This window comes from Crassostrea angulata, chromosome 4, assembly GCF_025612915.1.
Source record: "Crassostrea angulata isolate pt1a10 chromosome 4, ASM2561291v2, whole genome shotgun sequence".
Taxonomy (NCBI): Eukaryota; Metazoa; Mollusca; class Bivalvia; order Ostreida; family Ostreidae; genus Magallana; species Magallana angulata.
The window spans coordinates 27,174,426-27,201,637 of NC_069114.1; the positions used below are offsets into that span (position 1 = coordinate 27,174,426).

Sequence of the window (27,212 nt, forward strand, 5' to 3'; positions counted from 1 at the left end):
TCAAAGATTCAAAATACATAGCGTTTTCTAAAATTTACTAGCTTAAAAAAAGACACCCGCCCCCCCCCCCCCCAAAAAAAAATATCACAACAAAACAACAACTAATTAAAAGCAAAAATCACACCCTGTGTAATTGAGTACATGTGAAGTAAGGGCAATGTGGATCCTGCCACAAAAAAATACGGAATTACTCATAAAGAGGTGCGCGCGCAATACGCTCTTCATACATATATAATAACAGTATGCTTACAAAAATATTAATACATCCAAATATAACTTTGTAAAAAAAAAATTATGGGACGGTTTCACAATAATTGTGTACATCTGATAAAATACAAAGAGTGGTTTACAGTTGTAAAAGGAAAGGTAATATGCAAATAATGGCACGCACACACATGAAACTAAAATCAATGCGAGATATACAAGAAACATGATATAAGTATCAAGTGGATGGACATCGCCTTGATGATCAGAATCTTCTACATGAATAATTTGTTAAATCAATACAGATTTTTATAGAGTATTATATAACACAGTACCTATATATTAACCTGTACAACACAACACCAAAATAAGAAGAGAATTATTCTCTGGGAAAACAAACATCGAAAGTATGGTTAAATGAATGACAAAATATGTTTCAACCGATAAATATGTTAATGAATAAATTAATTAACAAATAAATAAATAGCAATAAGCACTGGATTATGTTATCAGTACAAATGGACTTAAAATCTGAGAAGGAGAAAATTCATCAAATGCATCACGACATCAGAATGAATGCATTAATCGATTTGCTGGTTAAAAAAAGGACAAAATCTTTCCATCAATTCTTACCATGAAAAAGTTTGCCTTTTTAAATCTATTCATCACAGAAATGCATGACCATATAAAATCATCTTAAAACCATTTTGAAATTTGTAATAGATGGACGAATTGTAAATTATCTTTGTCACAAACAAAGGTTTTCAACAATGCAATGCACCAGGTTTTAAATCATGGACGGGAAAAAAATTATGACAAAGAAATGAACTTTGGTACAAATACGTGTACGCCAATTCTTTCTGAATATGAATGGGGAAAAATGAAAAAAACGAAATTCTTTAACCGATACAACGAACGTGTAATACATGAATATGACATGGTTTTTAGAAGAAGAAAAAAGTTATTTGCGATTGTTCCTTGCAATAATACAGTAGTTTTGGCAGCATGTAGGATATATACTGATGTAAAGGAAACAGTAGCGTTGATGACGACGACGACTATTGGCCTCGGACTTCGACCTCGGTTAATTGTGATTAAATGCCTTGTACAGTTGAATGGTGTCTGTATACGGCATTATCCCTGGAAATAAAGAGACAAGGAGTGTAGTCTAGATAGTTTTAATGGTTTGTTCGATTCATTTTTGCGTTTTCCACGTTTCTGACTAACATAAACTTCAATGTATGTAAATCACTAACAGGAATAATAAAATTAATATTCTAAAGAGCATGCAAACGTAAATATTAAATTTTAACATTATACACCCTAGTATCAAGTTTACATGTAGAAAATTCATTATAGTAATGAATAAATGCCAATGCATATTATTAGCAAATTGTACTTTGGGCAGTGTATTACGGGGATTACTTCTTTTATGCAAAATGCAATTCACTCGAAATATTCCTGTTTTAAAGGGAGTGAACATGCGTCGGTGTGCATCATTCCAATGCCAACTATTTTTAAAAAATTCAATGGCAAAACTTCAAAAAAATTTAAACCCTCTTTAAATTGACCGATTTATACTTATTCAAATAAGCACGGTGATTAGGCGCTCTTTAAAACCAAATAACGAGGCAATATATTGCGGGGAATTTGATCACACACCAAACAAGCCAACTTTTAGAACAAGTATACACTAGGAGTTAAGACAGTGTGAACCCTTAAAAAACACTTCAACATAAGTGTAAATGGGGCTTCCAAGTGTCAGCGTGAAGTCTGACACAGTTCGTAAAACAAATGTTTTTATACAAGAAATGTTTACCTTTAGGTCACTTCAGTTTCAGTGACAAAGACAATATCAGTGAGGGTTTCAAAACTGTATAGAACTAAGAATAGTCCACTTTCCCCAAATTGCCATACCAAGACCTCCTTTCCCCATATCACATTCCATTTATAATTTGATATAACAACAAATGAAATTCTTTTGAGTACAATCGAAATTATTCTATTTGACTATTTAAGTCTAGAACAGCAGACTGTAAAAAAGAAAAAAAGAAAAAAAAGGAGTACACGTATGCAGCTGCCAGGAATGGGGCATAGACTTAGTTCCTTCATTTTTGCAGTGTCCGTCACCGATCATTTGAATTAATTTATCAAAAATTGAATGCTGATATTATTTTTTAATCCTTTCTCATATATAACATATTACTATATAGCCAAATATAATATTATAATTTTATATACATTGGATGCTGATATTATTTTAATCCTTAATCATATATAACATATAACTATACAGTCAAATATAACATTAATAAACAATAATTAACTAAAGATTATGAATTTGATCATTTGTCTCTTTAAAAACTTATAAAGTTTATGTCACATTAACTTTTTGCTGCAGATCTGTAGCTACCGGTCTGAAAAAATTCGGATGGAAAACCCTGGGGGGTCACACAATTATTTCTTTTTCAGACTGAAAACTACAGACCACAGGTATTTGACGCTATAATTTTTTCTCATAATAAAAAATAAATACCCAATACCTAATATTATACAAGGTGTATTATTGGATATAGGGTATTTATATTTGGGAGTTGATTTTAATCAACTCTCCTATGCAGTTACTCTGACAAACCGAAAGTGAAACAGTGTTTGGACCAAAGCACAAATCATAGCCGCTGACAAAACCTAGTTCTTGAAAATAATTGATAAATTCGAAATAATGTACGCTAAAGCTTTTTTTTTTTTCAAGGAAACTTATTTATAAATACCTTGAAAATAGCCAGATTTTAAATGGTACGAACAATTTTGATATTTTTTGTAGTCGTGTGTATTCTTACGCCAGAGTTCAATATAGTCTCGTTCAATTCGACGCTCGGCTGTCTCTGTAGATCTCCGACAATTAAGCAGAGAATCTCTCTTGCTTGTCGGAGATTAACGGCGATAGCCGAGCGTTTGGTTGAACGAGACGAGAGTTAAATATGGCTTGGATCCAGAAATATATCTATCACTGATACATAGTTTGATTGAATTAAATTAATGCTATCTTAAATATTACTTAACATGATTCATATGGGGTTTTATCAACATTCTTGTGTCGAAAAAGTCCGAAAATTCATATCATAAAAATGTGCGTAATTCAAATACAGATTAGAAACTTCCTGCACTTGTCATGCAAAATAACATATCATTGAATTTCAAATAAATAAACATCGATAAAATCAACTCCCGTCAGTTCTTCGGTACTTTGATTTATAACGAGAAAAGGTTATAACATCAAGTGCCTAAGCTACAGACCTGTAGTTACAGACACAAAGTGAAAAAAAAATTAATTTTTTTTAGATATATTGTGTATGTTCAATTTGATGATTAAAAAAAGTTGTTTGGTGCATACAAAATCCTAATGCAATATATGTAAAATGAACTAGAAATTTTAATTCTGCCAATTGGGTTTTGCTTAAAACCATATAGTTCACTGTTCTAGCTTCGTACATCACATTTACCAATTTTTCATCTATTCAATTTAAAAGTTTATTAAAGTCTTCGTCATAACAGAGGCCATGCTTGAATAGAGAAGTACAATAAAATCCCATTTTCTTTGAGATATAACTTACTGATGTCGGTAATGGTATTAATAGGGAATTTGCTATTCATTACAGCATTGATATACTTTCACTGGAATTAATAATCTTGGCTCACTGCATTCCATTACTAATGCATATATATAATCTAACAAGCCAAGCAGTCCATTTAATTCTAGCTCTGATATATTCAAGTTCTTTGGGAGCTTTGAACCTTGAATCCACCTCCGGCTTCTCTCTATATAATTAACTCCAACACTGCATACACCGAATGTTTGCAAAAAGAATGCCTTTAATTTACGGGTAGGTTTATTGATTGCCAAGTTCCAGTCTTGTGTGAACTGAAGGCCGCTGAATGGGTAATTCTGCTGAAAGTGCCAGTGATGTTTAGAAAGCACACTACCGGCTGCTGGTAATGTTTAAAGGCTATATAGCTTATATCATCTCAACATAATTCTGAATTTTTTCAATGCAGATTGAAGTGGAGGGTGGTGGGGGGAGGTAAATACCCTGCCCCCCCCCCCCCCCCCCCCAAGATTTGCAACGTTATAAAACTTAAATACAATGTATTGAAAGTTAACTAATGAGAAATAAATCTAGAACCGACCCAACCCCCACCCCTCAACCCCCATATAAAATGGACACTATTGCTCAGAATTTCTCAGAATATTAATGAATGTATGGATAATGTAAAAACATGTAGGCACCAAGCAAAAAGTCATTTCAATTGCTCTAGCAATTGACTGAAAAGCAAATGTTGACTGTTACATAAGAGAGAAACATATGGATTTTATTGATTTCAAATGTTCACTCTACTTTCAATGAAAAACCGCAAAACCTAATTAAGAGTATCATGATTTATCATTTACAGGTCTGACAACATGAGTTTCATTCCTTAATTATCTGTTAAAACAATGATATTACATAGATTTAAGTGCCCTATAAACCAGCTTCACAAACAGTATCGATTGATATGAACATACTTTCATCAAATAGAGTGTATTAATATTTAATGTCATGGAATGCATTTCAATCAATTATTTACATGACTGTTCAATTAAACTTCTGTATTTCTTAAAATAGATGAATTGTGTTGAAGCAACTTGAAAGTCACAAGCAGTGGGTAATCACTGTTTTTTGATTTAGTATTTTGACCTAGTAAATATATCTTAAATCTTCGGATATGATGAGAAATTTTTCTTATTTCCTTTGAACCTGAGATAAATGGGTTTGACTGTAGTTCATAATACATGTATTTTAGCTATATATACCGGTAGTGTGTTCAATGTAGTATGGGACACCTCGATCCATGTTGTGACGTATAATTTACATATTGTAATAAACAATAAAATGACTTATATAATTTTATAGTTTCTCTCCCAAAAATGCCATCTAAGAGCGTAGCAGAGTGGATTAGTGGATTCACCTCAGATCTGAAACTCATGAGTTCAAATCCCACTGGGGCTTTCAAAATATTTACCTTTCGAAGAGTTTTTAAAAGGTAGTTATGGGGTAAATATTGTAAAATTTGAAAATTCCAAATCGGTGAAAAACATTTTATTATAATGTACTTTAATCCACATTAATATCCACAGATGTCCGATATGACCTTAACAAAACATTATACAACATGTATCAATTTCTTCACGGTAAATAGTTTATAGTCAAAAATATGAAAACGATGCATTAAGTTCACTTTTCATTATAGCATATACACAAGTACATGTAGCTTACCTAGTTTTGATGATTTCACTGTGTTTCTTTTTGAGACATCTGAAAATCCTCGGGAACATCTATCAGTTTACAACCACTAGGGGTCATGACCTCTGGAACATCTATCAGTTTACAACCACTAGGGGTCATGACCTCTTGGCTCTCATCTCTCGCTGATTCTTGGCTTTCTTTACTCTCAGATCCCAAACTGGGTAACTTGACATATAATTGATGTCTCCCAGCCACTTGGCTCATTTCATTCCCTTTTTCTAACACACTCAGTGGTTCTCCTTGGAAATTGTTCTTGGTTTTCAATGGACTCTGTATTGGCTCAAGTTTATTAGGCCTCTTTAGGTTTAGACTGTCTGTGTTTGAGCAATTTTTCACATCCTTTTCATCATTACTTTCATTGTTATGAAGCTTGAGAATTTCTTTTGGGAGTATTTCTTGGGTATTAATGATTTCATCACTTTGTTTAGGTATAGACTCACTGGTAATTTCTGAGTCTGGTTGTTGAGGAGACATTTCAGTATCATGTCCTTCAGCGTTCTCTTTTTCTGCTAGTGGTACATTTTCTTTCTCCAGTGTTTGTTGGCTTGAGCTTGTGTCTTTTGTTGATGAATTATTATTGCTCATGTCTAATCCAGAATCTGCAGCTGATGTCGCAGTCACTGAGGCTGGTTTTCCTACTTTGTTGTTGGATTTTCCAACTTCAGGGTGTGAACTGCTTCTCTTCTGAAGACTTGGATGGACATCTCCCGATTTCCTGGCTGAGATTGGATGAGACACAGAGAAAGGGTCCATTTCATTACTGGAGTCATAATCACTTGTTTCATACTCATACCCCTGGAGGTTACCCTGTGATCCCAATACATCACATTTTTTTCCTCGGATTTTAATCTCATCATAATCAGACTCTTCATCCGAACCTGTTTGGATATGTACTCCTCGAGACGTTGCAAAGAGTACAGGGACTTGAAAACCAGAATTATGCACAAATGCCTCCTTCATTTTTTCTTCTTTCACTTGTTTTTTATCATCACTATATTTGAGATCCAACTTTTCACGACTTGGGGGGTTTTCAACTTTTAACTCCAAGTCTACAATGAGATTAGACTTCCTGCACAGAATGATATTTTTAAAGAGTTGCCAAAGCTCTTTTTTCCACAGAAGTGCCAAAATAGGCAGAACAAGGACAAATGCAAACCTGATCCAGACCAGACTGACATCAACAGAGTATGAGTTAGGAATTTGAAAACTACTATTAATGTTCAAATCATCACTGTATCGAAACATTCGTATCAACTGAGCACCAATGTAAGGTACTTCCATTATAATCCAAAGAAAAAGAAGAATGCCTGTATATTTTGCACCATTAAGTTCCTTCAATAACTTTGGTTCTTCGACTTCTTTCGAATATTGGTTTTGGCTTCTTATAGCATGGATTGAATGTTCTGAGCATGAAACTTTTATTGCAAGTGTAAAGAAAATGAGTGAAACAATGATGGGAATGAGGAAACATACAAGAGCCATTATTAGGGTGTAAATGATAGACACATTATTTGCCATCATGCACACTTGCACATTTTTGTAAACATCGACATCTATTGCACCAGCTAGCAAGGGAGCACTGAATGAAATGGAGTGTACCCAAGTGTAAATCAACATGATAATGAATCGCGGCATACTCTGAAATTGTTCATATTTATCACTGTGGCGGGTAGCCATCATCCGGTCCAAAGTCATGAACATCAGTCCAAGAATGGTTTCAATCCAAATAAGATTCATGAAAAATGAATTGAGGCGACAAAGGAAGTCTTCGCTGCTCCATGAGACAGATCCAGTGGCAGAGGCCAAAGCAAATGACATGTTAAAGAAACAGTCTAAGCAATTGACAAATGCCAAATTGAGTGAAAACAATTGAAGAGCGGACTTGCGTTGCTTTTTATTGCAGCCCAGTGTTATGATTAACACGACGTTTCCACACAGTCCAATCACCATGAAAATCACCAAAAACACCAACTTTGCGGAACAGTTATTATCCGTGGAAACTGTACTACTTGCTGTTCCATTTTCCGCTGAACTTGCATTGCTAGCAGCCATCGTCTATGTTTCAATCGATTGTTGGACCTGTTCTAAAGGAGGTTTCTTCCGTTAAAGACAATATTCAATTTTCCTTTTCTTCATTGCAATGATATATCACTATGATATATCACTAGAGAGTTCACAACAACATTGTAAAAATATCAGTAAGTATAAACATGTTGGTTCGCGTGTGTTCCCTGACAGGCTACACACTTGGCCTATTTCCCTGCATCGGCGGTTGTTGACATTAGTGCCGGAAATACGGGACGTACTAAAGACCTGAAATACTAATGACCTGAAAGACCTGAAAGACCTGAAATTTTATATAAATGATACTTTTCTACGATTTTTATCAAATAAAATTACTTGTGGGGGTTAAAATCATATTTCCAGGTATAATTTTGTTTAAAAAATATCTTATTGACCAGTTATTCAAGCAGAAATATGAAAGACCTGAAAATTTGAATTGACCTGAAATTTTCAAATGACCTGAAATTTTATATGATTGATACATTTCTATGTTCTGTGTCAATATTAATGTATATTTGTAAGTTTTTATCATATTTCCAGGTATATAAGTGTTAAAATATATCATACTGATCAATTATTTATGCAGGAATACGAAAGACCTTAGAATTTGAATTGACCTGTAAATTTGAGCTGACCTGAAATTATATATGATTGATACATTTCTAAGTTCTGTATTTAAGTGTTAAAATATATCATACTGATCAATTATTTACGCAGGAATACGAAAGACCTGAAAATCTGGGCTGACCTGAAATTATATATTATTGACACATTTCTATGTTCTGTGTCAGTTTTAATGTTTATTTGTGAGTTTTTATTATATTTCCAGGTATATAAGTGTTAAAATATATTATTTACACAGGAATATGAAAAACCTGAATATTTGAATTGACCTGAAAATTTGGGCTGACCTGAAATTTTGTGATGGTGTAGTTGTGTAGGTCATCTAACAGCCCATGTTTAAAACACAAATGCCTGAAGTTAGGCCTTTCCAGGGTAAGTCACATTCTAACACTAATTTTTTTTTAAAATATAAAGGGTCCTACTCTGTCTTTGGTTGTACACAGTGCATGATATCTTATTCTATACCAGCATGTGCACGTACGAGCGATCTGTCTTGGATTGTACGCTTGAGCACTTTTAACAACTTAAAATACTCTAGATGAAATTGCATTTACTTTCTGACTATTTAGGTAATTAATAACAATAGATAAACTTTAATGATTCATTACAACTTTCTTGACTCTATTTGTGATTTCAGTTTGGACATGTTTATTTAGAACACACATTGGCTAGTCCCGTTAGGTGGCAAACAAAGGGGTTAATCTGTAATTGAGGGGAGGAGGGTATTACACCCCATTCATATTTACCTGTATAGTGTATACACAACTTTAATGAACCGAAACAGTGTATAATTACACATGACTTAATCAAAATTAAACAAGATATTCCATATATCTTTAACTCTTTCACTTTTGTATTTTAATCCCTTAGATAATCATAATGGCGTGATTGTTAAATAAGTGCAATTTTGAATTTAAAGGAAACTTGCAAAAATTCAAGTGACTGTACATATTGCAACATTTCAATCAATGCATTATATATTAACGGTTTTAGCTCCCAGGGGGCCTATCATGTTAGTCTCCCTTCTTTGTAATATCTAGCTGGGAGTTAGGACATATGTGCAATGGGTGAATGCTTCATATAACATAAACAGTTATATTGCAGTCTTCCCCGAATGTCCAGCATTATCTCCTCCAAGAAGCCCTCAAAGGAACTCGATCAGACACAGATATGAAAGGAGGTGTATATACATGTGAAAATAAATAAAGACACGAACTGTTGTCATCTAATTTGACTCAGAACAAAGTATCTTTTGCAAAAAAATTTCAGGTAATCTAAAATTTTCAGGTCAATTCCAACTTTAGATGGGGATCGTACTTCTGCGTAAATAACCGATAATGGTGCTATTTAATGATATATTTCAACACATATATACCTGGAAATATGATAAAAACGCACAAATATACATTAAAATTTACACAGAATATACACATGTATCAATTATATACAATTTCTGGTCAGTTAATATTCAGTTCCATGGCGATTCAAATTTTCAGGTCTTTCGTATTCCTGCATAAATAATTGATCGGTTTGATATATTTTAACACATATATACCTGGAAATATGATAAAAACTCAACAATAGACATTAGAATTGACACAGAACATAGAAATGTATCGATCATTTAAAATTTCAGGTCATTTGAAAATTTCTGGTCAATTCAAATTTCCAGGTCTTTCATATTTCTGCGTAAATAACAGCACATTATAATATTTTTCAACACAATTGGAAATATGATATGATAACCCCCACAAAGTAATTACATTTGACCAAAATCTTATAAAAGTATCAATTATATCAATTATATAAAATTTCAGGTCATTTGAAATTTTCAGGTCAATTCAAATTTTCAGGTCTTTCATATTTCTGCTTGAATAACTGATCATTATGATATTTTTTTAAACAAAATTATACCTGGAAATATGATTTAAACCCCAACAAAATAATTTCATTTGACTAAAATCTTATAAAAGTATCATTTATATAAAATTTCAGGTCTTTCAGGTCATTAGTATTTCAGGTCTTTAGTATGTTCCCGGAAATACGTCATAAATATTTTGACCAATCAAATCACTTTCTTCTTTAGATATATCATTCTTCTTTTATTCTGAATGGAACTACTGTCGATTAAGATTAAATAGGTATATATATAATCATAGAAAAAGAAGATTACTTATGCTGATTAAACTCTCTTCCATTATTTTTAATTTTAATGCCAAGTACTAGAAAAGATTCAAAACCGAGTAGTATTTGTACGAGTTACCAGAAACCGAATACCCCGACTTTTGGCTAGTTTAGCATGATTTCCAGAGAAATCGTTATTTTCGATAATGAATTACCTTCCAGGAACAGCTAGTTTGGTAGAAGAGATAGACAGTATGTTTTTCGTTATATGTATAACTTGCAACATGTTTTTATGTGCGTGTCAATTGTTTGAACGCACAAAGTGGTATGCCAAAATCGTCCTTGCACAAGAAAATGATCAGTTGGTGCCAAATAAGTGTTCAAAGTATTTGTCACTCATTTCTCTCCAGTCAATTACACGGGGTTCATAAAATCAGAGACATAAATATGTTATTTATGTCTCTGATAAAATATTTAATATCAGGTGGTGGCACTGATACCCTGGTAGAAATAGTTAATGTTATATTATAACTATTAAAAATTCCATAAAACCTCCAAACTTCGCTTATTTTAATTGAAAAAAGAGATATCACACAAAAATAAGAACAAAATAATTGTCGACATTAATAATCTCTTACAATCACCACAAAAAATATTTTATATTTTTGGATCAAATGAATTTTGAAGAAACATCATCTATGTATGTCCCAGGTAGTAAGTTTTTGTTCATTTTTTGGTAAAATATATTCACATGTCTTTCAGGAAAGAAAATTGAAATATAATAGAATAGTAATGTTTTCAGGATTAGCTGTCTGATGACACTCTGAGTGTTAGAATGAGTGACTCATTATCCAGTCTCGAAACACCTTGCACAATTTTCAACATCATCAATAACGTGTCGTCTCAATATTATCATTTGAATGTTACTATCTCAGTGTTACCATCTCAATATTATCAATGGTTTCATCACTGCTATTACTATTAAAGACATTTGCAAGGAAAATCCCCATAGATTTTAGCTATTAAACATGGAGCAATAAGAGAGGGCTCAGATAGTGTAGACTCAAGTTTGTTCAAATTATGACCCCTGGGGTTAAGTGGAGCCAAAAATGAAAATTGATTAGGGGTGAATTTCTACTTTTGAATAAATAGAAAAAGATCTTCTAAAATCTTATTCACAAAAACTTAAACAACAAAAGGAGCTCAAGGTTTATCTTAGAAGAAGTTGAGAAAAAATTGAAAATCTTTTTAAACTACATGTATTTATATTTTGTATTTAAAACTCTAACACTCTAAAGTCTAAAGCTTTTCTGATCAGTTATGGCTATTGTTGCTCAGGTGAGTGATGTGGCCCCTTGGCTTCTTTTTTTCATTCTAGTTAATGAATGTAGTTAAGACACAAGTATTTAGATTTTTCAGAATGTTTGGTAAATACCGGTAATATGTGAAAACCATGTTTTGGGACAGACTTTTGTAGAGCTCAAATATTCTTTTCCAAATTCTGGATCAGATAGCTAAATGATGTATGTATACTAGTGTTATCAATGTTTTCAATTATTGATCAATTAAACTTTATTACAAGGTAATTTGGTTCTAATTCAATATGTGCATTCAAATTGTAGAAAAACTTCTTGTTGTGCTCAGAGATGGTAGAACTCTAATAGGATACCTCCGAAGCATTGATCAATTTGGTAAGTCAAGATTATACATGTAGGTCTAGTGTAAATATGGTATTATGAAAACACTTTTGGTCACCATCAAGATTTTTTTCTCTTAAGAATAGAAAAATTTAAAATGTTTTTCCTTTATATTTAGCTAATCTTGTTTTACACCGGACTATTGAAAGAATTCATGTTGGTAAGAAGTATGGAGATATACCAAGAGGAATATTTGTTGTAAGAGGAGAAAATGTAGTTTTGCTTGGAGAAATAGTAAGTGAATAGTACCAGTATATAATTACATTGTAGAAAGAAACAATTTATATTTTTTTTCTTGGTTATCAAAGATTTTTCTGAATGTCGTACAGTAGATAAGTGAATAAACATGTAGCATTATTTTTCAAAACAAAAACTGTAAGTACCATGGAAATAAATAATGGATTACCCGGTATTTAAGAAATAAACAGCAAGTAAAAAGTTCACCGGTATATGAACTTGGTTGATTACTTGATCAAATCCTGTGAAGCCGGAAGAGTTGCAGGGGTCCAGGGTTCGATCCCAGGTCCAGCCATATGTTTTCAATGTACATGTATTTATATGCTCATTCTTCTTTTCCTATTATAATTACATTTAGTGCAGTGACCTGCCCCTGGAACTGACAGGTTTACTTCTGCCAGGGAAGAACCTGGGGTGATCTTCCAGCCAGGGAGGAATAAAGTAGTTTAGGGATATATGGACTGTGGATATCAGTCTAGGTAGCTCAATGATAGAGCCCCTGACTTATCTGCTTAAAATATAATGAATATAAATTTTAATTTATTTAGGATTTGGAAAATGAAAATAACCCACAACTAGAAGAAGTTCCAATTGACGATATTCTAGAAATGCAGCGTGAAGAACAAATACAAAAACAACAGGAAGAGGAACGCAAGAAAAAGTCCATGCTGGAGCGGGGACTTCAGCCTCATTCTGAACTCCACGATGATCTATTTTAAGATCAGAGGCCGTGGAGTATAAATTACTTGTTGACATTCGAAATAATGTGCTAAACATAGTTTGATTGAGATCTCACAATGTTATTTTTGTTTTCAAAGTTCTGACATTGCATGTCAGCTCAAGTTCCTTGAATGTGTTCCTGAGGTGGATTGTGAAAATGTGAAACATTTCTAGTGCTGTGGTTCTCATTGAAAGTCAACATTTTGTTGTAAAATGTTCTTCAAATAAATATAAAACTTTTGTAGTTATTCTTATCAAAAATGTAAATAAATGCTCAGTTTCACCTATTTTTGAGGATGTTATTTTACTTTAATTAGAAACCAAGTAAAGAACTACATGTATATATTCGTACTGGAGCTAAAAACTAAAGTTTTCTAATGGCATATATTCATTTCATTAACATCTTCATGAGATCAGTTGGCCAATTTCAACCTAGCTTGGCACAAAGCATTTTTTGATACCATTCTTGATGCCCCATTTGATAATAGGAAAAACATGCAAAAGCATTCTTCTGAAGAACCATTTATCTGTACTAAATGTATCAAAACTTAAAAAAAAACAACTTTAAATTTGACATTGTACAGATTTCGGTCATATCAGGAATTTCAAAGTTCACCACATACTAATAAATAGAAAACAAAATTTTTAGTTGGAAATTTTCTTGTGAAGAACATGAAGGCTATGGTTTGTCCTAAGAATATAAAAATAAACTCCAATGTAAGCCATGTCATTAACCCTGTTAAACAGAGAGAGAAAGAGAGAGAGAGCTGGGAAAATATGTCATGTTCCCATGCTAATTCACAAACAAACGAATGACCCATGGGTCATATCACCAGGTTAGATTGAAACATTGTTATATATAGGTGGGCACGCGCTTATCCAGAAAATTTTCTGGGGGTGGGAAGGGGGTCCGATAGAAAATTGTGTTTTCCAGGAAAGGGGAGGCATATTTTCGATAATTTTACTCTCTGAATTTAAAAATTTAAATCCAGGGGGAACACTCTCCCTCGACACCCCCTCCTTAGATTCTTGCATAGTGGGAAATGGGTTTATGAGCTTTATGTTTTTAGGTTTCCGTGAAAAAAATCCTGATGGGGCATCTTTAAGCAGGTCTGCTATCTTATAAATTGTACATGCAATTAGTTTTATATGTTCCCCACAAAAATGAAGGGGTTAAATTGTGCCTAGACATTCTGCATAAAAAACCCAAGAATTTGATTTTTGAAAGACTTTAAAAAAAAAATAGCATACAGATACCACACGTACCGTGTAGTTTGAGGTTTTTTTGGAAGTCATATTTTTTGTAGGAGTTATAGTTCTTTTGACATCCATTGATGTTTCTCAATATCGAGGGGATGAAAAATTAAAAATACTATTTAAATATACAATACAATGGAATATGATACAGTGCAAATGAAAGTAACTCAAATGCAAATAAAGTTAACAAAAATGTGTAAAATTATATCGTCATATGAAAATTATACAATGCTACATGTAATATTGTTAATTTTTTCATTCCAAGGAACAAAACACCCATCTCCAATTATTTAATGAAAGTGTATTTAGAACTCAAATTCGTTGAAATAGGTTGTTTTTTTACGTACAGTTGGGTTGTGTGAATAAAATTATATTTATTCAATACCTGTAGATCTATCTCATTTCTATTTGCTTATTACTTGTTTTGAAATGATCATAAAATGGAAAAAATATTAGAATAAATCAATGAAAAGGACTGCATTCTCCATTACATGGAATGATATTGATAGTTTGAAATCCACATCACATCCCTTTGTACGCTGCAGCAGGTTGGTAGAAAAAAAACCTTATATACCCGTATTGCAAAATAACGTTACGTTTCACGGAACATCAATAATGACTTATTTTGATACCGTGAATGTGCAATCATTCGTAACGGCCATTTAAACGTTTAAAGAGTGGTGTAAGATTTTTGTGAGAGAGTCCAGTGGTGTCGGAACAGAAGCAGACATACACAGTGGTTGTTTACATCAATTTTTCAGTTTATTGATTTTTTTTAATTTCGGATTTACCGGAATCGGAGGTTGCACCATTACAGGTATGATGAATTCGTTCAAACACGTTTGCATGGCTAGCACCAATTCGTCTAACAGTCTTGGTCAGTCAATGACATACATTAGCAGCATTTAGCTGTGTTAAAGCTACACGTATATAAAAGGTGTAAGATAATTTGTCTATCCATAGAGAGTTTTTTTGACGTAACACTCAACACTCTGACATTTTTTATGTTTAAAATTTATTTAATTACCCGGATTAGCCCGGTATTGTGGTCAGTGAGCCACAATTATGTTTTGTTGTTCCATATCCACTATGTAAGATAATCTGTGCATCACAGTGACAGGAACGTCTAAGCCAATGTTACCCGGATATCTCGTTTGCGATGAATTAAGCACGGATGGCATAAAATGAAATGCTAATTAGTTATTATAATCTAAAGAACTGCCGGTTAAAGATATTGTGAAATGTACGGGATGTTTTCCGGCAACACTTTCACTTTTTAGTGCGACGAGAATGCTATACAAAACCAAGCAACCTTGTAACCCATTGACCACATTACACGGATTTATGAATTAAGGTGAAAAAGATAATTGTATATGGCGACCCCTACAGCATAGGATAAACGTAAACAAGAAACTCTGTGGATATAAATCTTGTGAATGTTTTCATTTGGTTTATCATCTTTTTAAATTTAAAATAACCAATTTTGCATACTAGCTATAGATAAAGTTCGTGATCCATCCTGGATTCCAAACTGATGAGTAATGCCCACGAAGTCTGAAGCACCCAAAGTCAGAGTGTCATTGCCTGGTCATATAAAAGAGATGACGGTGGAAAAAAACCCGGATCAAATTAATGCATCTCATGCAAAACCATGAAATCTTAGATCCCGCTTTATGACGGTGTTCGACGTCAGTTTTTGGGTCTCAATCTCATAATTGTTTAATCTTTTGATCTCAGGAATCTTGATGGGCAATTTAGTCTTTACACGATTTTGTGTCTACAGAGCGCAAAGTCCTACCTTTCCAATTTTGTAGGGCATCTTATGCCATCATTATGTTATCTGACGAATCATCTTTTATGCTTCTTCTTCCATTAATGAACATGGCTTCATTTTTAAGGTAAAACCACGTGGATGCTCTGTCGTGGTTAAAAACTGGATAAAACATGGTCCCTCTATTTTTCAGACCTCTTCGTTTCAAACATCAAAAGAGTTCTATTTATGCTCAGTTTAGTAGTATATTATATATTCGTGGAGGTTGAGGTTACTAAAGCACGGTCTAGCTCAAAATTCTATACTGGCGAAGTTGTTATGGAAAAATGTTCTATTGGTAATGTTAGTTAGATAAAAACACTGCATAAGTTAAAATTCCATCAGTGGACCCCAACAGACATAAAATGTTTTAAGAAAGAAAGCAATAAAAGAAAGATTACAGAATAATTATTCGCGTCGGACATTTCGGCCCTCGGAGGCTAGCATAATGTTGTCCTCAACCCCATTCAACTTTGCAATATTAATTAAGGTGATATTGGACACCTCCATTTTGTGACGTATAATTAACAATAAAGTCATGTGTAATTTTATAAATAGTTTCTTTCCCACAATTGTTACCTACATGTAACAGCGTGGCGCAGTGGGTTAGACGGATCACTACGAACCTGTAAATCATTATTTCGAATCCCGCTGTGGATTTTAATAAAATTTATATTTTCCCAAAATTTTTAAAAACTTATTTATTGGATGAATGTTGTAAAATTTGAAAATTCTAAACGGTTTAAGTATTTTAATTATAATGTACTTTAATCCACATTAATATCGATAGATGTCCCATACCACCTTAACAGGCTATACAATACAATACTACACAGTCTGCTTAAAAAATACAGTTGGAGAGAACGAGATTTTGAGTTTATGTCGTATACACAATATACATTTACAAATGTGAACAGTCAGTATGATTCGTGTTACCACAAAAAGTTCATATACATACATGCCTCCCATCTTTTTTATGAAAGCTGCAATCAGATCATCTTCGCTAGCCAAGGGTTTTCGGTCCACTCTGCTCCCCATAAACCCTTGGCGGATTTCATTACGAAAACTCGGTGACAAGCTCCGTTTTATGATTGGCTGCAGCTGCGAGTAGCTGATCCAATCGCAGTGCTTGTAAATATAAACTTTAAAAGAAAACACGTGTGATCTTTGGTAAAACATTCGGTGCTTTTAACAAGTTGAGGCACAAGTTCTCGAGTACAGTGCCTCCCCAACGATGGTCTAACCAGATCGCTTTAAAAACCTACATATTTTACCGGGATTATACATAGTTCTGCAAACTTGTCATTTTTATGCTAGCGTGATAGCATGGGAAGTAAACATGGCGAATGTAGAAGTTGCCTATCCCGTTATTAGTTCCTATTTTGGTGCTTTCCCTAGGTTATAACTTAATTCGTATTTAATAGCATCGTTAATTATGTACCGATGTTCGGTAGTCAACATGTTTTCAAATTGTATTAATGCCGTAGTGTATATATAACCCGTTGTTTAATTCGATTAAAATGTAAATATGCAAGGGGCGCAACTCAAGTTGCTCGCTAGATAGCGCCACCACATCACCGAGTTTTCGTAATGAAATCCGCCAAGGGTTAATGGGGAGCAAAGTGGACCGAAAACCCTTGGCTAGCGAAGATGCAATCAGATATTCACACAAACTAATAATTACCCAATTTTATTTTATTTGTCTGCTGATCGTAAACAATTCTTGTAAAATGTTTATGAACGCATGGCAAATAATATACTCGTAGAACTCCAAGTAATATAATGAGATTTAAAAAAAAAAATTATTATTGCATAATAATATTCAATGGATTTAAAAAAAAAATTAAATCGGCAAAGTAATAGAACGAAGATCAAACTTAAGATTTTAATATTTTTCTCAAACGAATAAATGATATCAGATAAAGAGAAGGCGTGTTTAGACAATATTTATTTACCCAGTCTTTTGATGAAAAAAATTTAAAGCCACAGATATTTTTATTTTTTAAAATTCAAATTCAGCTATCTGGAATTATTCGAAAAATCATTTTTTTTTTATATTCTAAATACCACCTATTTGTTCTGTAGTAGACTGTCTTCATTAATGAATAAAAAGGAAAAACATACAAAACGACGACCCTTTGGCACAAAAAACTAACGATGCATCAAACGTGAAGAATGCATTGTAGTATTCATTCTATTTAAAACAGCCTAAGAGAGTTAAATATGTAGGACGCTACTCGAAATAAGATATTTATTCCCCAATATGCTGGAAAATTACATCGTTGAGGTTACCTAAAATCGACGTTTTTCTTTTTTATGGGGAATTTGGAAATATAGATTAACCCAGTAATCGAAGTTAGCTGTTGACATAAATTTGTTCAGATAATTTTATAGCGCAACTTGAAGAGGCTGGATAGTCAACAAACTAACCACCAAAAATATGTAATATTTCAAGACATGATTTGTTAAGCTATAAACTATTATTTGATAAAGAAAAAATCTTTATATATTTTACCTTTTGAATTTGGGTATTTTCTATATTTTTATCTAGAGCTTCTCTTCTAAACAGAGATAAATACAGTCTAAAATGGCCACCACCATTGAGTTTTCTTTATATGCATACACTGTTTAATCAAAATGATGATTATCATATATAAGAGGATGATTATTAAAACAAAAGATAATTGACGATGATCATCATCATGATGTCAATTAGTAAACAGGCCCTATAAAGTTCATTTTATTAAACAAAAGTTTCAAAACAAGATATTCCTAAATGTCAAAGCACACGTTTTATTCTGTTTCAGAAAAACACTATTATTTCTTAATACTTTATATATCATAATACTATTTTGAAACTTCTCCATCTTCACTCTTATTACGAGATCTTGACGAGAAACAATACCAATATATAGAAACTATATAAAATATCGTGATTATATGTGCGTAGTATTCATATCTATAGGTGGTAAACCAGTGTTATTTATTAAATCTAAGGACACAACCGTCATTTGAATAATTCATTGTATGCCCGCGATCTCAACCGATCCCGCCATATAACACGAGAAAATGAAGCTGGAATGTTGTTGACGATTACAGCTGATTTCAGCATGGGATTTGGCCATTGATTTGTCTCGACGATTTACTTTAATGCGTATATGATCACAAAAATTCAGATAATGAAGAGTGAAAATTAACTAGAATTTATTGAGCAACTGAATGTACATCGTCGCTAGTGTAAGCCTTCAAACTTTGTTATCTTCTGGAGATGATACTCAAACTACGAAGTCCAGTACTTCTTTGACCAATAGTTTATTAACAATTGTGACCGTACAGTTAGAATTACAACAATTAAAAGCAGCCCAAATCAAAGAATCTGCTCAACCTCATTTCACATGGGTATATATAATTAAGATTTTACTTATGATGGACAGTTCTGACTAGTTCGGCCCATTTACGACGATCATGAGTGAACATTTAGTGTTCAAAATTAAATTAAGATTAATATTTGATTTCTAAATAAAGTAACAAAACTGTCAATCAAAGAGTACGGATGCAGGATTTCAGTCTCCGAGTCCTGAGTCTCGGAGTCCCCCACCTAGTTATGAGGCATCACTTACTCATAATACATGTACGTTCATTCATACATGGCATAAAAGGTTACAAAGGTTAATATATAGAATATACAATACATGACTCAGTATTGAGTACCAGAGCTATCGTTGCAGACACAGAATCGCCAAATATGACACTTGTTTTTAAACTCTCAATTTGGAAATTATTATGCCCGTATTTTTCACCTGGTTTTATAACATCATTTAGGAATACTACGCAGTGCTACAAGATTCACATAGTTCATAATGTTAGTTATCATTAACACCATTCAGTGCGCAGTACATAGGTACACATAAGTATCATAGTGACCAATATGTAATACTAGCAATTCAAGGTCATAGCATGGCTATCATGTTTACACTAGCCAAGGGTTTTCGGTCCATTCCGCTCCTCATATAGGGAGCGGAGTGGACTGAAAACCATTGGCTAGCGAAGATGCTGAATTTACAAAAGAGTTTAATTAGAGAGAGAGAGAGAGAATTTACAAAAATAATTTAATTAGAGAGAGAGAATTTACAAAAAAGTCAATGAGACAGAGAGAGAGAGAGAAAAAGAGAGAGAGGGAGGTTTGCCAAATTCCTAACAGGTATACCTCTGTCACCCGTCGCTATCAGGAAACATTTGAATTTAATATATCATTCAAATGATTCAAAGCGACAGACGCTCAAATCAATATCGATGCCATAATTTAAATTTTGTAAAGAAGTATAAGCTTTCTTTCTGCATAAACTATCAACAACAATTTCTAATAGAGTTTTTCCACATTAACCGGCGACGAGTTGTTCATGCATTTAGCAGCTTTTCCGTGACTAGCTAGAATAACAAGTAGGTTGTACCACTGTATAATGGGAAATATTCACCTCCGTTTTAATTTTGACCATTTCGCCCTTGTTTTGAGCGGGTGAATGAAGGAGACTGGGTGAATTCCAATGTTTATTATTATCTCTCTTTAACCACAGCTGTATCTGGGCGAATTCAAGACGGTGGGACAAAACTGTTTGGAAATGTAGAAGGGCGAAAATATACACGGGGCGAAAATAACCCTGTATACAGTAAATAATGATACAAAGCAGTTAAATAGGCTCTAGCATTGGAATAGATCATTGACCAATTTCTGCCTTCCGTTCGATTGTCATTTGACATGTGAGATAGGCCACTTTCCTTATACATAGTATAACTATTAAAGAGAAGGTTTCCTTTTACTTGTATTGAGGTTTAGGCATGTAAACTTGCAAATGGTAGCTGCAATTAAACGACTTTTTACATTGCATGATCAACGCAACAACATTAGATTTCAACAATAAGAACGGACATTTACCAAGATCTCAAATCGTGAGTGAAAACAAATTCATCAGAAATAAAATAATAAGCGCATTAATCACAATTTTGAAGAAAAAAAAATTCTGATTCGTTTCTACGATGTATTATGATCGTTCCTATAAAAAAGTGTCAAAAATAATATTTCACTCCATGCGTCGATGTCTCCGATATGACCCGAGTTTGATTTGGGTTTCTTTTACGAAGAGTACTTATAACCCCACAGGATAAGCTCTTACCCTGGACACACCCATAAAACTTTGAAGGGGGGGGGGTGTATACTCTCATAAATTATCTTTTTCAACCATGTGGTAAATGTAGACTTTCTCTACTTATACATTTGTCACTGGAGCGTTCTATTGAAATTTTGTCACGAATTAAAGCTAAAAAACAAACAGAGGCATTGATATATGTGTAAAAAGGGAACAGAGATTTAATCTGTGCTCAGGCGCTGACCCCCCAGTCTATGGCTTCCTTTATACATAGAGTGCATTCTTTACATGGAAGAAGTTGTGATGAAAAGGATATATGTAGTATTGAAATACCCAAGGCACACTGAGATATACCGTATAATATTTTCCTTTAAACTTGATCATGAAATCAACGAAAATGTGACATTGTCACCCAGAGTTTACAGGTACATATTGCGAAATCGAGGGCAATGATGACTTGCATACAATAAAAAACCTGATTTTTTTTTTACCTGTAAAACCCAATAAGCTAGGTGCACTCTAGAAATCTTTTATCTTATGAAGAGATTCAACATATCTTGTATAAAGAACTCGGTCCCCAGTATGTCCCATGTGGCCGAGTAAATTTGAAAAAATTAATTACACGAAGATTTAGAACATTTTTAAGGGAATATTAGTAGTAGAAAATAAAAAATTTTAGACAACGGCAATATGTCTTGAGAAATCTTGATGACGAAATGCTGAAGATGTTGATGAGTGTATAGAAATGAATGGCATTGTATTTAGAGAATCTACAATGAAAATCTTATTGGTGCAGCTCTTATTGTAAGAACGAAAAGTAAGGATACCAAAATTACAACCTTTGACATGACATGCAGGGCTTATGCGTCACAATTAAGAAATCACGATTTGTTGAAAATATTGAATCAAATAGTTGCTGAATAATCTTTTGAGCTGTATTTTTTAGAATTTTATTTTGCTGCAAAAACCTGCTAGTATGATAAGTCTGCATATAACTTTTTCCTCACGACACTTTTATGATAAATAAGATTTGAAAAAATCATTAATTTTTGTCAAAGGAAATATTTCTCTTTTAAGGAATTTAAAGTAAACCAATTTTTGTACAGGACGACAATAATTCAATTTTGCTCCAAATAAGGCTTCTTAACGGCCTTTTCCATGAAATATGGAGAACAGAAATTTAAAAACCATGATATTTTTGTCATTTTAGTAGAAAAGAACACTTTAGTACAAAAGAAATTCAACATGAAAAATTCAGCTCATATTGCTTTAACTGCGATTCAATCAATTCCGCAGTACAGAATCCATATTGGTGTTGTTGTTGTTTTGTTCGCACGAACGATCCTAGATGTAGGATTGGAAAATGTCAATAAGCTACACATTAGATGTAGAAATAAAGTAAATTTTTGCGATTCTCAACCGCTGATTCTCTTGTTTTGGTAAAGGCAAAAGCTTCACCATCAAATGCAGACTATGATATTTTTGGAAAGACTTCTTTTCTTCAATGAAACCTCATCCTTATTGCAAAATGCTTGTACATTGTATCCGAAATAAGAGAACTGTGAAATATATTCATACGACACTTCTTAACGGTTAGATAATTCACTCATTCATAAAATGTCTGTTTAAAAAATTCTTTCTATACATGCCAGGCGATCCTTGGGGTTACTGATGTCTCTTTAAATAGTCTGATCGTGACACTCAACATTACACAATACTTTAAAATATAGCAATTTTAATATATTTGGATTTAAATCTCATTTAATCAGTTTATAAACTTTTTAGATTTGTGTACGGCTATATAATCTTATTAACTTATTCGGTAATATTATTTCATTACAATACCCGTTTCAAATTATATTCATGATAAATACTGAATACAGTGAGATTTAACATAAGAAAAATGGTATTTAATTGACTTGTTTCTTATTTTCAGAACCAGATTTTTGGGTGTGGTCCGATAGATTCCCATCATGTCGTACAGGAAAAGGGATCCCTTTGACGACCCTACGTACATGGACCGGGGTATCCCTCCCGCGCTTGCGTACGACAATTACACCATGTACGACAACTCCGTCATCAGCGGACAGAGCCTGTGGGGGAAGTTCCATCACAGTTCGTCGTACAGGCTTAAAGGTGTGATCACTTTAGAACCATTTTAACAAGAACTTGGAATTTGGGTAGTTGTGTCAAACAGCAATATGACGTAGGCTTGTCTAGTTCATTGAAGGCTATTCAGCCATGGCTCTTTGAAATCAAAAAGATTTGTCTGGCTTTTGAGCTAAGATTAAAAGCAGTCTGTGCATAGTTCACTCGAAACCAGCGTCATTTTTTAACTTGTTTTGAAGCAAGAAATAGATAGCAACGTCCTACCGAAAGTCCAAGGTTTTGTAAAATGATTCTATTGTCATAATAAATTCAGATCATTTACAATGCATGTTTTACAGTTTGCCGTACTTTTAAAACGACGTCGACCGTCGAGTCCTCGTATTTAAACTACTTGTTAATTTAAATTAGAAATTTTAATTTTAATTAAAAATGACTGCATGAAAAATTGAAAAAAAAATAAGTGAAGCTAGAATCTTGATTTGTTTCTTTACTCATAATTATTGTTTAGGGATAACTATTTCATATCTAAATATTTAAGGTACTGCATGTAGTTTTGACTGATAATGTGTTGGCCTTTAAGATATTATTGTTGAAAAAAGTGCATCATAAATATGCCCCCCCCCACCAAAAAAAAATAATAACCATTTTTTTTAAATTTTAAATTGAACAATACTTCACAAACTCTTAGGTGAAAAAAGTGCAAAAGCCGAAGCGGGGCTCGGACTCAGATTTATCTGACTTACAGATACATGTAAATAGCTGACGCTTTATACCGAAAATTTGGAATGAAGATATTAATATGAGAACAGACACATAATTTATAAGTTTTTTTTTCGAAAATGCATCACATATGTAGATATCGCATGCCTCAATAATGTAGCTTTATTTGTTGAAAACTATCCAAGCAAAACAGTTTGTCTTATTACGGTGGCTGAATGCCCAACAAATCACCAAACAGAGTTACCGTTAATTATCAGATATGGATTTTTGCAACCCTATATAATTAATTACTAAATAATAATAATAATAATAATAATAATAATAATAATAATCCATTGAATTTCAGTTGTTTCCATTATCTTTATGCAAAGCTCTTTTGATCGAGGTGATTAATTTAGTCTAAAGATAGCCACCGCCATTTAGCCCTCTTAATTAAGGACACAGGATTTATGTAGTCTAAAAATGGACACAACCTGCCAGTCCTCTTTAGAAAAATCAAAGTTTATTTGTAATTTCTTTGTATTTACATCTGAGCTTTGAATATTTAAACAGGAAGCGATTCCGGAAGTAGCCGGTCATCTGGTCCCTCCCGGGGGTGCCGCCGGTGTATCATCGTCACCGCTGTTCTCCTCTGCCTGGGGGCGCTTGGGGCGGTCGTCGGCATCGCAGTCTACTTTTCAGGTACACATGTTTTCATACAGCGATTGGCAGCTAAGACTCAAATAAGAGGAATATATCTACTTCATCAAAATTAATCACACATTTAAGGAAACACAGAAAATCTTTTTAATGATCGCCTTTACACTTACGAAAAATTTTATTTAGACTTTTAGAAAACATGACGAAAATTCTTATGCGACTTTGGTTAAAATTAAACCAGAAGCGATTCTACAGTGAATGGAACATTAAAAAAAATGAAAGAAATAGTCATATTTTATCTCAGATGTGTCATTATAATTATTCAACTTTTGATATATCATTATCAATACAAACTTCCGGTCAGGGTTTACCTATCTATTATGTTTCATTTTTATTGCAGACAAAAGCCCAATGATGAAAACAACAGCTATGCCACCAACAACAGCCCCACCTGGCGGTATGACGTCACAATCACCCCAAATAACCAATCTATTTTAAAATTATTTCTACTACATTGCAATGAAGTAAATCCCTTTTTTTGGGTAACATTTTGTTCACGTTTTGAATTTCAGTGCCTACCACTTTCTCGGGTAGTGTTAAGCTTCAGCAAAGTTTTACACCAGAACTATCAAACGCATCTTCCACAGAGTATAAAAATCTGGCCAGTTCCATGGAGCAGGAGGTAATTTCTGCTTATTTTTTGCATCCGTTGAAGTTACAATTCTTTTAGATAGAATATTACCTCAGTCTGATGAAATCAGTTACACAAACTGCATGATGTTGTTTTCCTTTTCAAGCTGGACAGCACCTTTAGAAAAAGTGACATGTCTGCAATATACAACCATAGCACAGTGACGGGGTTTCTGTAAGTAAACTTTTGGGCATTGATTTAATTATCACACGTAATTATTTTATCAAACATGGACATCGATGACACTATCTTTAAACTATCCGTATTATTGTTCCAGACCCGGAAGTGTCGTGGTGCAGTTCCGGTCTTTCTTTATACATAACACTGTGTCGGTGGCAGACAGCAACGGTAATACACAACCAAAACAGATTGACATGGCGGCAATTACTAAAGTCATTGTGGACGAGATCAAAGCAAAGAAGCAAGCTAGTAACACCAACAGCCTGTTGGGTAAAGCGGACGAGACTTCAATATTACTGGCAGAGGGTGGAGGTACAGTCACATTTTAATCGCATGCATATTGACGTAATTAGACTTATTTTCAACTTCTCTCGTTGAAATTTTACGTAACAAATTTTTTTTTAAACTGAAGTTTTACCAACAACAACAGCAGCGACAACAACAACCACAATAGAGAAAACAACAGTTAAAATAACAACTACACAAGAACCTTCAACAACACAAGCACCAACAACGACCACAACGCAACAAGCAACACAAGCACCAACAACGGCCACAACGCAACAAGCAACACAGGCATCAACAACTACTTCAACACAACAAACAACGCAAGCAGAAACCACAACAGCAGTGCAGGAACAAGAAACAAGCACACTAGAACAGACAACTGAAGCACAAACAACAACAACGCCAACGACAACAGTGGAAAAGACAACAGAGAAAGCAACAGAAGAACCAACAACAACAGGTAAATTAAAATATGTAAATAATACAGTATGTGCATTTAAATTGATCGCTCATTCTATGCTATATTGTTTACGTTAAAAAAAAAGAAGTGTACTGCTTATAACTAAATTCAAGTAACAATATATACATGTACAATAACTCCAACAGAACAAGCAGTAAGTGGTACAGAGCCATCCATGAAAGCCTCAACCCCCATGACAACAATTCCCATTACAACAATACCATTGACAACAACAGCACAAGAAATGATGACGTCCACAACAATCGAGCATTTAACGACAACAGTGGAAAAGACAACAGAGAAAGCAACAGAAGAACCAACAACAACAGGTGAATTAAAATATGTAAATAATACAGTATGTGCATTTTAATTGATCGCTCATTCTATGCTACTGCTTACGTTTAAAAAAAGAAGTGTACTGCTTATAACTAAATTCAAGTAACAATATATACATGTACAATAACTCCAACAGAACAAGCAGTAAGTGGTACAGAGCCATCCATGAAAGCCTCAACCCCCATGACAACAATTCCCATTACAACGATACCATTGACAACAACAGCACAAGAAATGATGACGTCCACAACAACCGAGCAATTAACAACAACAGTGCAGCTCCCGACGACAACGGAAGAACCAGGTGAGTAATGTAGCCAATAGAACTTTTTTTTTATCTTTTCTGACGCATTGACAAATTGTCATATACAAACTAATGGAAACAGTTAACAACACAAAGAGTGAATGTTTCAGCTCCCCCGGTTTTTGTTGGTGAAGTTAAACTGAATCAAACCTGGGATGAAAGTCTAAACAACACGAATTCCACGGAGTACCAGACCTTGGCCACCAATATTGAGGCAGAGGTTAGTGGACACATTTGAAAGGCAGAATAAACATTCAAT

The 27,212-nt window shown here is 33.6% G+C and overlaps 3 protein-coding genes across 5 annotated transcripts in view; 2 read left to right on the forward strand and 1 right to left on the reverse strand.

Moving 5' to 3' along the window:
• Positions 1-196: 196 nt before the first annotated feature.
• LOC128181288 (uncharacterized) lies at positions 197-7,834 on the reverse strand. The gene is made up of 2 exons (XM_052849641.1): positions 5,520-7,834; positions 197-1,344 (listed from the first exon to the last, which is right to left on the reverse strand). The coding sequence occupies exon 1, from the start codon at positions 7,599-7,601 to the stop codon at positions 5,535-5,537; it is 2,067 nt and encodes a 688-aa protein (XP_052705601.1). The 5' UTR covers positions 7,602-7,834; the 3' UTR covers positions 197-1,344; positions 5,520-5,534.
• Positions 7,835-10,464: 2,630 nt separating this feature from the next.
• Positions 10,465-13,302, forward strand: LOC128180936 (U6 snRNA-associated Sm-like protein LSm1). The gene is made up of 4 exons (XM_052849141.1): positions 10,465-10,613; positions 11,984-12,052; positions 12,177-12,292; positions 12,844-13,302. Exons 1-4 carry the CDS (start codon positions 10,568-10,570, stop codon positions 13,012-13,014), a joined length of 402 nt encoding a protein of 133 aa, XP_052705101.1. The 5' UTR covers positions 10,465-10,567; the 3' UTR covers positions 13,015-13,302.
• A 1,636-nt stretch (positions 13,303-14,938) lies between these two features.
• The window catches only part of LOC128182012 (uncharacterized), a 58,356-nt gene continuing 46,082 nt past the window's right edge, over positions 14,939-27,212 (forward strand). For all 3 annotated transcript variants that reach the window (XM_052850601.1, XM_052850602.1, XM_052850603.1), the window contains exons 1-11: positions 14,939-15,089; positions 23,163-23,362; positions 24,608-24,736; positions 25,095-25,151; positions 25,267-25,376; positions 25,492-25,559; positions 25,663-25,877; positions 25,978-26,313; positions 26,460-26,642; positions 26,786-26,953; positions 27,064-27,173. In XM_052850601.1, the coding sequence (XP_052706561.1) occupies positions 23,200-23,362; positions 24,608-24,736; positions 25,095-25,151; positions 25,267-25,376; positions 25,492-25,559; positions 25,663-25,877; positions 25,978-26,313; positions 26,460-26,642; positions 26,786-26,953; positions 27,064-27,173 (1,539 nt within the window). In that variant the 5' untranslated portion in view covers positions 14,939-15,089; positions 23,163-23,199. The remainder of the gene's footprint in view (positions 15,090-23,162; positions 23,363-24,607; positions 24,737-25,094; positions 25,152-25,266; positions 25,377-25,491; positions 25,560-25,662; positions 25,878-25,977; positions 26,314-26,459; positions 26,643-26,785; positions 26,954-27,063; positions 27,174-27,212) is intronic.